A 13,088-nucleotide genomic window follows, 5' to 3' on the forward strand; every position below is an offset into this window, starting at 1 on the left:
ACCATTGTTTTCTTTCAGGACCGTGGTACTTGTCCTCCTCGTAAGATATTGTCATACAAAACCTTCAAGATCTTAATCAGTTTTTTCCTCCTAACTTCCAAACTTCCACAGGAATATCATCTATTCCTGGGGACGTCCTTGTAGATTGGTTATATATACATCACCATTTTTATGTCATCTCCTCCTATCCTAACCATTAGTAATTGAGCCTCATCTGCCTCTAACCTTGACATATTTAATTTTTCCATAAACATTTCCATTTGTATCTTTTCTCAATTTTTTCATTTCTCTGCTTTATAGACTCACAGAATTTCCAAAATATTTGTAATACCTCTACAGGATCTCTTGTTACCCTCCTTGTTATAGACTCCCTAAGTTTGGAGACAGCCCTTTCTACTTTCTGTTGCCTGAGTCATTTTGCTAAAAGTTTTTGTGCTCTAGTGTTGTTATCAAAAATCAGTTGCTTAATAGCAGTCTTTCTAAGCTTGTATATATTATCAAGGTTATCCCTTATTTTCTGCCCAGCATTCTGAAGTTGATCCTCTTCTTTTTCTGTGAGATCCCCCCTATTCTGCAGTGCTTTGACATCTGTCAGTCCCTCTAAATAATTCTTGTTACTTCTTAACCATAGCTCCCTTTCTTTTATTTCCACCCTGTTTCTGTGAAATGTAAATTCTGTCTTGCCTAACCCAGTTTTTATATCTTGAGAAATATGTAAATTCATTCTGAATGCCTGTTACTGAATTTGCATCTTCCATGCCAAATATAGTGTGTGTCTATTCTTGAGCAACAGGGCCGCGCTCTGCTAGACAACACAGACAGTACCTCTCAGTGCCTTGTTTCAGTTATAAAATGACCCCCAAACATAACAAAGAAAGATAAATGCAAAGTGTAAGCAAGTAAGCTACAGAAGAAATAAAAAAAATTGGAAAAAAAATGGTCCCTTGGATTAAATTGCTCCTGACAGTATGAATCATACAGGGTTTATCGCATACACAGAAGGTAATGGATTTGATTCTTACTTTGGGATGAGAAACATGGCTAGGCTTAAAATGGTCTACAAAGGTAGATAAACTAGTACTCGCCTATGAACTTAGAAACACATACACATGGCTCTTTTGTTACTGCACAAAACAAACCATAATAGGTATATATCAAATGCTCATGTTAGTCCTCAATAAAGGAAATGCCTGAGCTAAAATTAGCTAATAGTCCTAAATATCAACTCCAATAACTATCTGTATAACTGCATTACATACACCTATCTTATTTTCTGATACTCTTCAGCTGCTTAAACACCAAAAGAAAAAGGTTTCCAAAACCATATATCAATATCTGGCTCAGACATAAAGTATAATACTTTTTGGTCAGTGCAATTTGTTATACTACAAGTCTGCAGTAATCGTGAATATTTCAAGGGACATTAATGGAGACCTCAAGAAGCCTATTAAGAATATAGAACACAGCGAGGCCTCATTTTTAATTGATTTTTCTCCTTAATTCATCCAGGCAACAAATGGACTTTCAGACTATTAAGCAACATGTGCTGAATACTTAGCCCTGGCCTGTGCAGAGTGTTCAGATTATCCCCTCATAAAATTAGTGGTTTTATGGATTGAACTCATTCAATAATGGCATATGTTTGTGTTTCAGACTTCATTTCCTTCAGAAAATGCATACCCATACAAATCCTGTTATTCAAGTAACTTTCTACGTTTAAACTTTATAAGAGCAATATTTAAAACCTGTCACTGTTTTTGGGCCTTTGACCACATTATTTTAGGCCTTGTCCAGGTTTCTTGTGTTAAGAATTTGAGAGGTATGCCCCTCTGATATTGCTTTCGTAAGAGGCCAAGACGTATGTTACTTTTTCAGTGACCCAGAAGAGAATAGTGATATCAATTTAGAGGGTGTGGGTGGCTCGCCCCCACATTGGGGATGGAGGGAAGCCTACCCCCTGCAAAAACAACTTAAATTTCAGTGAGCATCATCATTAGGGAGCTTAATCTTGATGAGTCATAGTGGAAGGTTTTACTATATCCCTTTTTTAAATGAAGAAGAATATACATTAAAATTATACTTGGCGTTGTTGCATTGCTGCCTATAAGGCAGTATAGCTGCATTGTTTGCTTTCTTTCTCTAAATGTCATGGTGATCCCTTCAGTACTTTGCCCCTTTATGCACAAGCATCAAAATGAAACATCTCCCCTAATGATCCTTCAGTAGTCTGTCCAAGTATGCGCAAGCACCAAAGTGAAACATTAGCCCTAATGACCCCTTCAGCAGTCTGTCCATGCATGCATGCTTTGGCTTTGAAGAGAAATGTGATCATTCTGTTTAAGTTGTTATGAGAGTGTAGAGGCAATCATTACAATTGAGTTATTAGAGTATTTTAACAGATTTTTTTAGTTTGTAGTACCTAAAGATTTATGCTGCCGGTGGAAGATAAAGGAGATATGAACAATCAGGCTTTGTTTACCATAGGAGTGAAAAGCATGCATCTAGATTGTAAGGAACTGAGTATGGAAGAAGAATTTTTGAGTAAGTATTATAGAGAACTGAGGATACGCTCTTGTTTTGTCTTGAGTTTTCTTGGTTATCATGTGAGAGTATATAAGGGAAAATTGTCAGCACATTGACAGTCATATCTTGACACTGAGACTCCATGTTATTTACAGATTGTATGAACAAAAGCTGATCAGGCGTAAACCGTGCAGGGCCCCTTGTTCTACTGGTTTTGGCAATAAAATGGCAGATATGCATTTTACTTTTTGGATCCAATTGGAAGGATATCTGGAGAATCAGTCAGTACTAACTAGATGGCACCAGTGCTGAAAACATGTTTAATGAGTAAACAGTGGCTGCATCAGAGGCATTTGGCTAAGGAAAGCTGCAGTGACAAACTGGTGTTTATATTTAGATCATCTCTGTTTTCATCTGTGAATGCCAATAGCATCATTTTTACCTCATGATGAATTCTGAAACCATGTTGGGAATGAGTTAATAGATTACAGAACTGGATGTGGATAAGTAGCTATATAAGAATAGCTTTATGTGGGAATTTGGAGAGGACTGCAGAGAGATTATAGGTCTGAAGTGACTGAATGTAGGTACTCCTCCAAAGTAGTGGGGCATAAGATTCTGCCCTGCTTTGACTGAATAAAAAAGAAACTGGTAGACAAGATTGCAGTGTGCCATTTGAAGAAATTGAAGAAGAGCCATCCGGTTTCATCCTCTTTAACAAAAAAAACACACTTTACACTCAAAGTCTGAAGTCATAAGTATGCAGAATAAATCCTAGTTGGGTGAAAGGGAATGCTATAAGAGCTGTGGCTAATGTTCAGAAGTGTTCAGCAAATTTCTCAGCAGTTGTCTCTGGTGTTGCTTGGGGTAGAGGTTTGACTGTGTTTCTCTGAAGGTTAGCTTTATAATGAGAGGTCTGGAAATGGCAGAAGTTATTCTGCCTGGTAATGCGTAGCAATGGCACTGAATTCTAACAGTGCTATAATAAGAGTGTGGTGAATGAGTTTTGGAACTGTGGTAGAGTTCCCATAATCAGCCTTTCGTTTCCATTGCTTGTCTAATGTCACCAAAAAAATATTGGCTTTTCTATCCGAATATCTACATGACTTTGAGGTACACATTGAAGAGAACCCTGAAGACTTGAAAAGGATTAATGTGGCAGTATGGGTACCCACCCTTCCATTCCCTATTTTTTTCTATATAGATTCTTTGGGGGGGGGGTCTGCTGCATTTTTCAGCTCCTGTTGCCTGCCAGCCATCTGTCTGCCACTGCAGTCATGGTGCAGCATAAGGTATAGAGTCTTCAGAGGATTTTTCCTTGTTTGAATCATGACTGTTCTGCATGCTGTGTAAGCATGGGGGTGGGCCAAGTATATATTGCAGTATGAGGTCATCACCCACACTCGTGAGTGATACAGATCCTTGAGCAGACCACCCCTGTTGGTTCCCAGTGTCCACCAGAGATTCATTAGTAGGGAACTCTACCTGCAAAATACCCTTCAGTCTACTACTTGGCAGAGGCAAGCAGGCAATGTCATTTCACTCCTCTCCCTCCATATCTAGACTTCTCCATTGCCAGGGACACTACCCAAAGCAAGGTTGGCTGGGTCCTAGTTCAGGCATTGTCTCTCTATGCCACAACTCCAGCCATGTACATTTTTACTTCATAAGAAAAATGGTCCTTTTTCCTGGTGGGCATTTGCCTACCTTTCTACTGAGAACATTTTGTGCAGATACTCTTAGTAATTCATCAAACAAGAACTCTACTGATTTGCCATCTCTTTGTTATTTTCAGATCTGAGTGAAGTAATGTTGACTCCAGAAAAGCCTACAGACGTGATGTTGGGGGGAAACCTGACTATCTACTGTAATGCGCTCGGATCTCAAAAGACATCTGTTATTTGGAAAAAAAAGGTGAGGAGCAGACATACTTAGTGTGGCACAAGGTAACAGATGACAGTTATTTTAAGAAAAATGTACCTGCGTTAGTGTTTAAGATGGGACACACTTTTTTAACAGGGTGTATTTTGCTCATTTGCTTCATTTGTGTGCTGCATTGTATGGTTGAAAACAACAGTACCTTGTGAGTTAAAATCATTTATTGAAACTTAGCTTGGATCTAAACATTTCTCTAGAAATTGTTGGATGCCTTCCTATTTTGTACATAGACTTAACTAGTAACCTGCAATGTACAAGCTGTTGTGAGTTACCAGTTTCTGTTACATGCAGGTTGAATATACTGTTTGCTAACTTTTGTTCATAAGCGCTGAGTGGTACTAATGCATAGCTTGCTTCAGCGACCATGTGAAATTAACACCCGTCACTAATTATGATCCATTTTTTAGCTGCTCAGGAAATAAATTCAAAATATTCAGTTTGTGAATAAATGTATTATGCAGAAAACACATATCAAACTGGAGTTTGGTCAGTGACCGGATCATAATTCCTGTTAATACACGAGGGGTTTTGGCTGTCCCGATACATTACAAGTGAATGTGTAAAAAAGTTAAGCTGCTTGATGTACAGATTGACAACAAATTAAAATTTGACACTCACATATCACTCACAATGTACTGCGGTGGTGGTGCTGCAGTAGCGTTGTCGCCTCACAGTTAGACATTGCCTGTTCAGTTCTCAGTTAGAGCGTCTTCTGTGTGGCGACATGCGTGAATGGGCGTTCCTTCATTGAAGGTTGTGCGTTAGGCCTGGCAAGCCAGTACGTAAAACTCTACTGCCAATCATTAGTGGACGGGAGTTGCGCTGTTGCGACCCCTAACCGGGAAAAGCCGAAAGACACAAACAAACAAACATATCACTCACAATAAAAAAGTCCACAAAAAAATGGGTGCTTTGTATAGAAACCAACAATAACTAACTAAACCAGCCAGAATCTCTACCGCAACTTCCCAACTAATCTCAACCCTACTCTATGCATCACCCATACTCACAAATCTTCGACAATCAGACCTAAAGAAACTTGAAGCCTGCTACAATAAAACTGCAAAATTTGCATCAGGGGTCTCCCACCACAGTCACCACTGTGTCTCCCTTAGAAATCTAGACTGGCTTGAGCTCCCTCAACTCCTACACCTAACCCAACTTATCTTTGCTCATAAACTTGTAAACCACCCTCTTAAAATTTCCTCACTTCATACACTTCTCCAACCCTACCAATCCTCCAGACCCCTTCGCTCCTACAACAAAAATCTACTCCAAGTCACCAAACCCAACAACTCTGCAGGGGAAGCGCTATTCTCCTACTCCATATCCAAAATCTGGAACTCACTTCCCACTGCCATAACTTCCCTCCCTTCTAGCAGTCTCTTCAAAAATGCTCTTAAAGCGCACCTAAAATCTCACTGGCTATGTCCTTCTTATACCCCAACTAACCCCCCCCCTTTCTCCTGTGCCACTAATTATCTGCCAGCTCTACTATTAGCTGTCAACAGGTTATCAGTATTTCATTACTATTTCATATCCTTTAACTAGCAGATGATTGCAGTACGATGTTTACTCTTTTCTCTATGTGAGAAATTAATATTACTAGGCAAATGTCTTGAACCTTATATTGTTATTATACTCTGACATATGTCATTACCTGTCAGACTGTGTCTTTGCTGTAAATACGTTGTTTTTTTTTTCCTCTGAAATGTTAGATTATACTCTTATATTATGTGAAATTTTGCTTGTCTGAATATATAGAGCCTTCCTTGTGATATTATACTCTGACATATAGGTCATTTCTCCTGTTGTACTGTGTCTTTACTATAATTATACTGTTTCTTTTTTCATCTGATATGCTAGATTTTACTCTTATATTATGTAAGTCTCATATGTCTGAATATATGGAGCTTTTCTCCTCAGGCCTCCTCTGAAAATGGGCATACACCCAGTCAGACTTTCCCGGTCAACAAATGTAAAATAAATAAATAAAGTGTAGGAGCACAATATTTTACAAATCTGAAAACTGTAATACATTTAGTGCTGCCACACAGTAACTTCTGCTTCTCATCAAGAGGCAGCTTTAAAATCTGTTAGACACTTCACTTTGCCTCACTTTTGTTTTTTGTGTAACAATGCAAAGTGCATCACAACTTTTAAAGCTGTCAGTAGTTTTTGCCGATGCAATACTGTGGTGGCTGCTGTCTGTGCGCCTGTGCATTAATGAAGGTTGCCATAATCTAGTAGATTGTGAGTAGGTCCCTGCTTATTATGTGCTCAAGATATGGATGCCAATAAATTCACCTTGAGAGCTTTAATCTTGGCATCCATGTTGAGAACACATAAGTAAGGATTCTTTGTAATGACGGAGCTTTATCTGCTCCATGTACTACTGGTTACAGAAAAAAGAAAAAAGTGCTAAGGATTTTTCCAGCTTTCAAAGACGTAAAACACTTAGCAAGTGCTCTCAGACAGTGTAACACAGTCCATCATGTTTGCACTCACTTTCCATATCTCTCAACTGGGATTTTTGCCTCATATTTTTAGTCTGTTTCTCATAAAATTTGTGTGTTTTTGACAAATCACTGATGATTAATACATATTCTTAGATTCGTAGATTGTTACTAGGCTAATGACCCTGTGGACCTTTTTAAGCCTAGCCAAGTTTTCCCAAAAGAATAATGACATCCTGTATCCAAGTAGGACATTGAGGTCCAGGCATTTATAAGCTACCTCTGTCCATAAGGGACATGGGTGCCAGGTCTGGTGTAAATTTTCTGTTCCCCGTCCAGTGGTCTAGACTGCATTTAAATTGAGTAATAGATGAACTCCGCTTCATATGGATAGGAAGCCTGTTATATAGGAGGTGCAGAGTCTGGGACACATACCATCTCTTCAGCATGTTTTTAATTCACAAGCAAACTTCAGGTCCTTAAACCTCGTATTTCTGTCACTGTTTACTTTACAGATATGCATGAAATTCATAAGTCTGGTGTTTTTGGGTGCATTATAAGCCAGGCAATCTATAGAAGACTGAGTAGAGGGAAACGACTTTAGGCTCCCTGCATAAGGCAGACATTTGCATTTTAGAATCCATATTCTTCAGAAAATGCAGGCTAACACAAAACTTGTTATTCTGGTAGCTTTCCAAGTTTATAAGTCAGGGACACATTACCAGCATATAGACAACAGCCAGAAACAAATCTGTTTTTATTTTGCCGCTGCCTTTTGCTGACTAGTACTGGCAGATTTGACTGCCTAGTGCAAAACCCAACCTTAACAAGTTAAACAGGCCTTATGCTATATTAGCACTTAAATAATGTGTCTTTTTACAGGTATCTGAGCATAATTACCATGCTCCACACACTACAAGTATGTTGTGATGCCCGTGCCCTGGCCCAGCAATCAAGGAGCCTCAATCCTCACCACTAACACCAGAGAGGGCATCTCATATATGAGAGGAAAGGATAACAAATACACACAGTAAAGTGCAATTTCCCTTAAGAGTACACAGAGATCACAGTCAGTCTGGGGCTGGTCACTCCCTTGCTCTCCAGGTCCCCAATAAGACTCCCCACTGGCACAGCTATAGGGTCCAGATCTCAGCCTAGTGGGCAAGCTAAAATCTCCAGCACCCTCTCTGTCTAACCAGTTGTTCATGTCCCTGCCCAAGTAGCTGACACACATACTCTGAGATAAGAGTTTACAAAACCACACAGACACTTCTGGGGAAGGCTGGCACAGGTTCTCCAGCTGTGCCCCTTTTTCCCAGACTATATGCTAGTACCAGCTGCCACCACCCACTAATAATTATCAGCTACTCAAATGCCCTTAAAAGTGTGTCCAATTATTACTGTGCAATATTATTATCCAATTGGTAAGTGTGACTACAGTCAAGGCTTATTAGAGTGGCTATGTACAGTTTTACCAAAGGCATACAAGTACTCTAAAGAGCTTAAATTATCTCTACACAAACCAGCCACAGTTAAAAGGTTTTAAAATATTTAATAATAAATAATTAAAACCAGAAGACAATACTTTCTACTATACAGTGCTAGTCAAAAGTTCAGAGATCACACAGAAATACTTAAAATAAATCAGTAATACAGTTCTGACATAACGGAAAAACACTTAGTCTAATCTTTTCTAATTCCTAGCTACTTCTAGGAGAAAACACAGTTCTAATATACTACTTACATAAAGAGAGCATAAGGCAGTGCTGAGTTGGATAGTCAGACAAAAATGCATAATAATCTCTGGTTCTCACTATTTAAATTGAAACTCCAGTTCTGCTAAACATTACATTATCTTTTACACCTTCCTGGTGTTCCCAGGCTGACAGAAACTGCATTTACATTCTTTTACACTTAGAGCAATAAAGGATATTCCACATGTAAATTCTGGTCATTAACTTTAGCCTTAAAACAATAGGCAGGACGCCTTCATCTAGCCGGACTGGTGCCGACTTGTAAAACATCAAAAGCAGTGATGAAATAATTTTAATTTTAAAGGACCAACAAGAAATGCTTGACTTAGCTTTCTTTACAGCAGATGGCAATGTTGCCATACTGTTTTAAGTTCAGCATTCATATTTACAAATGATAGAATTATCTGCACAATTCTGTTTGGCTAGGCTGGCAGCCTTCACCCATCTCTACCAGTTTTCACATATGTTATAGCTATGGTCATACATCAGAAAGGTATGTTGCAAAGTTTATCTTTTTTGCCAGATTTGAAGTGTAATCAGCAGCCTTCATGTATTACAAATACATTTGCTATAGTTTCAGGTATTAAAGGGATGCTGATTAAATGTTAAACTCTGGCAAGCATTATGTGTATTGTTGTTCATTTAGAAAACTGTGAACAGATGACCCTTTTATAGTCTACTTTAGACAGAATATAACTGAAGGTGTTGTATTCTGCTGGAATAATTCAAGGACTTGATGCCTTTGATACATTTGATGAAGCATATCTGGATTCTCTCCAAGCTTTTTTTCTTTTTATATCAGTTATGAAGTAAGTGCAAAAAAGCTTTATATTTAATAACTGACTTGTACAGGGGTACTAGAACCTTTGCATGTCTTCAGTTAACTGCATTTAAGATTTTTCTCATTATATGACAACACCTCCTCATAATTAACTTTTGTCTTAGCCTGAAAGTTAATTTTTTTGACAATATGCCTAAATCACAATAACAGGTGAATGAGCCAAGTATTTGGCTTTTAATGGCATAGGGGTACTTCTGTCTTATTTGTCCCATAATGAATGACTGAACATTTCATTATATTAAACATGATTCCATTATTAATAGAACAAAGGTGTCAAAGCTCTAGAAACAATTAGAATCTAAAGTGATTTGCAAACTTGGAACACCAAATATCAAGGTCATGACTTAGAGGTGACATAAAAACATTAAAAGAAATGGTCCCTACACAGATCTCTAGGCAGCAGCATCAAAGGCTATTTTATATTGAAAATGTGTCTCGCAATCTAACCAGACAAGAACTGATAATCTTTTAGCCAATTTTTAGTTTACAACAGGAGATATAAATTCATACCAAGTGCATTTAAATTTATTTTCCTGTGTGTGTGAAATGCTGTGGAACACCTTAGACAGCTCTGGGTATATCCACCGGTAACCTTGTAGCCTAGGCTTATTTTTATGTAAAAGTTAAGCTGGAGACTTATGGTCTGTAACATATAAAACCATGCTGAAAGGTTTCATGGTAGTTTCTTAAAATAACTGAGGAATACTGGACACCAAGGAGTACTCTTAACATTGTGCCTTAAAGATGCTTAGAAAAAAAAGAAAAGAAAGATGACGTGGATTGGGGGGTGGCACTAGGCACAATATAGTGTGCCCTAAAGACACTAAAAAAGATCCAAACTCTTTACCCCTCCCATCTCACATAGAGGATATTAGTCATTTGCACCAGCACTATATACCAGGGATTCCTGAAAGTATTACAGTTTTATTTTAGCTTTCCTGTTACTAAGCAATTATTATAATTATTCCATTAAAATGGTATATGAAAGGAGGATTATAGCTCTGTTAGTCAGAGAAGTTGACTTCTTGATTCAAGAGGAATTTATGTCTGCAAGAGTGGTTCTGGAGAGTGTGCTGGTGCAAAGACTTTCTAGAATAACCTAAAGGCATCTTCCACTAGGAATCAAGAAATAAAAAAATCTGTTTGAAAAGCCCTTAAAACTGTCTTACATTGGTATAATAGACAGTTTTTTTTTTCTTTGTGGGGCTAACTGATAAAGTCCTTCATACATTTTTTGTTGATTCCCTTCTGTATACAGTAATAATCTATACTGTTATTTTTCCTCCTGTTCAATAAACCTTCATTATGTTATGGATTGGTGGTCTGTGCTGTATTATTTTATATGACAGAGTGTACTCATGGGTTACTTATTGTTAACTTTAATTGAGATGTTATCAGCTGACTCAGTTGTTGATTGTGAGTAAAAAGTGTAGAAAGCCCTTGGGATTACCTATTATAGGGCTTGTTAAAGTTCATTCATGCCTAGGCTTTAGATGTTTGTTGCTCCTCTTAAAAACGGTGGAAGATCTATTCAGTCTGTTAAAGGTGTAAACTTTTTATGTATTTTCCAAGTTCAATTTCATATTTATTAAGTGCTTGAACCTAAGCACTATACAATAAAGTTAAAATGCTAATATAAAATAATAAAAGCAGAAAGATAAAAATACTAAATATGAATAAGGTAATTTGATAAGATAGCGACTGGGTGAAAAAGAGACTTAATCATAAGCAATTTCAAATAAAGACATCTCGAGGGATCAATTGACTGGAGAAAATGAAGATCATTTAGACATGAGCAAGTTCAAATAAAGACTTCCTGAGGAATCATTTAAAACCACCCAGTGTCGGCGAATGTTCTTCATATGTATTACTGTTGCTGTCTGACTTGAATTTCCTATCATAATTTAGACTTACTACCACATGTAATGAAAAAGGTAAAGGGTAAAAAGGACAAGTGTAACATAAAAATAAAATAACAGAGAGACCAAAAGAGGAAGCCTGGGAGCCCCAAGCCCCTATACCACTAGGAAGCAGTCATAACTGCATGAGTCTTCTCCTTCCCCAGTAGCACCCCAAAAAACCTCAGCCTTGTCTCCTACCAAGCCCTCCCAACCCAGAGATAGTACAAAGGGTAAGAGTGCATGAGAAACCAGGAAAGCATCACAAAAAACAAATGGGTGCTGCAACATATTTCTCAGGGTTACAAGCTGTGGTTCATATAAAAAAATAAAGATGCCAGGCATTGTATCCTTACCAAGGGGTCAACTGCATCTGCCACCCCCCCCGCCATCCAACAGGAGGTTTTACAACTAACAGTAATGAAACCTATCACAAAATAGTAGCAGAAAAGGGGGATTCTACTCAAAACTTTTCCTAGACTCTAGAAAAGAGAGTCTGCTGTAGCTCATCCTAGACACGTCAAGACGAAATGTGTACCTTGAGGTTCCAAAATTCAAAATGCTGATGTTGCAAGCCCTCTTACTGCTCCAATTCCCTTAAGCCCCGATGGCTAGCCTGAACCTCAGAGATGCCCATTTTCATATAGCATTTCACAATAACCACAGGTGCTTTCTGAAGCTGGAAGTGTGAGATTCCTTTTCAGCTTAACGCCTTGCCCTTCAAACAACCTACTATACCCAGGGTTTTTACAAGTTTGCATACTGCAGAAGCAAGGGCATTCACATTACCCATATCTGGACAACTACTTTATTCAAGCAGTATCCCAGGGGGAGGTGGAGAGGGCTCTGTAGTTTGTAATGGACTGCTTTCAAAACCTGCATTTTTTTCCAACACCAGCAAGTCAAATATCACCTCTTCTGAAGATGTGGTACTCTTTGCGTCCTTACCAGATACCAGCAACTACAGAATGTACCTCCCTCAACATAAGATGTAGTCTGTGGCCCAGTACTTTCATCAGATAACACAAGAGATAATAGTTACATACAGGGAATTCCAGAGGGCACTATGGTTCATGGACTTCACAATTCTAATGTTCCCATTGAAAAAGAATGCCTATGAGAAAACTCCAATGGTACTAAGGAAGCACCTGGATCCACCACTCACAATCCCTGGTGGAGATGAATCCTGTAAAACATTTATTTCCAAATAGCTATAATGGTGGTCCACCCAGTCAAACAGAGCCAAGGGATGCCCTTCAAACAGGAACTCTACAATCTGACCCCAGCCATGGATACTTAAGACCTAGCTTGAGGGATGCACTCATGAGGCCTAAAGGTTCAAGGATAAAACCACCAACTGATGATCCAACACTATAGTTTATTAAAAAGTATACTCTGACGTCTCAGCTGTAACAAGCCTTCAAGGAGTATAACATTTGTACAACACAACCTACCTAAATACACCCTTCAATTAAACAATTACATGTAAACAATATAATAAAACAATCACTTAATCAAATTAGATAAGATATATCCAATTAATTTCATTATTTAACCCATTAGGAGTTGAACTAAGTGAGCAAATTAAGAAAACCTGTCTTTCCCTTAGTTCAAGTTTAAGTTCAGATGATCTGGGCAAATTTTATGTGACATCAATAATAAACTCAAGTCTTACGAA

General features: G+C 38.2%; 1 protein-coding gene across 2 annotated transcripts in view; it reads left to right on the top strand.

The window, feature by feature from the left end:
* The window catches only part of MCAM (melanoma cell adhesion molecule), a 508,421-nt gene that overhangs the window by 358,948 nt on the left and 136,385 nt on the right, over positions 1-13,088 (top strand). For both annotated transcript variants that reach the window (XM_044081049.1, XM_044081050.1), the window contains exon 9: positions 4,319-4,437. In XM_044081049.1, coding sequence (XP_043936984.1) covers positions 4,319-4,437 — 119 coding nt within the window. The remainder of the gene's footprint in view (positions 1-4,318; positions 4,438-13,088) is intronic.

The sequence above is a fragment of the Protopterus annectens genome, chromosome 8.part0 (assembly GCF_019279795.1).
Source record: "Protopterus annectens isolate FY-2018-M chromosome 8.part0, PAN1.0, whole genome shotgun sequence".
Taxonomy (NCBI): domain Eukaryota; kingdom Metazoa; phylum Chordata; order Ceratodontiformes; family Protopteridae; genus Protopterus; species Protopterus annectens.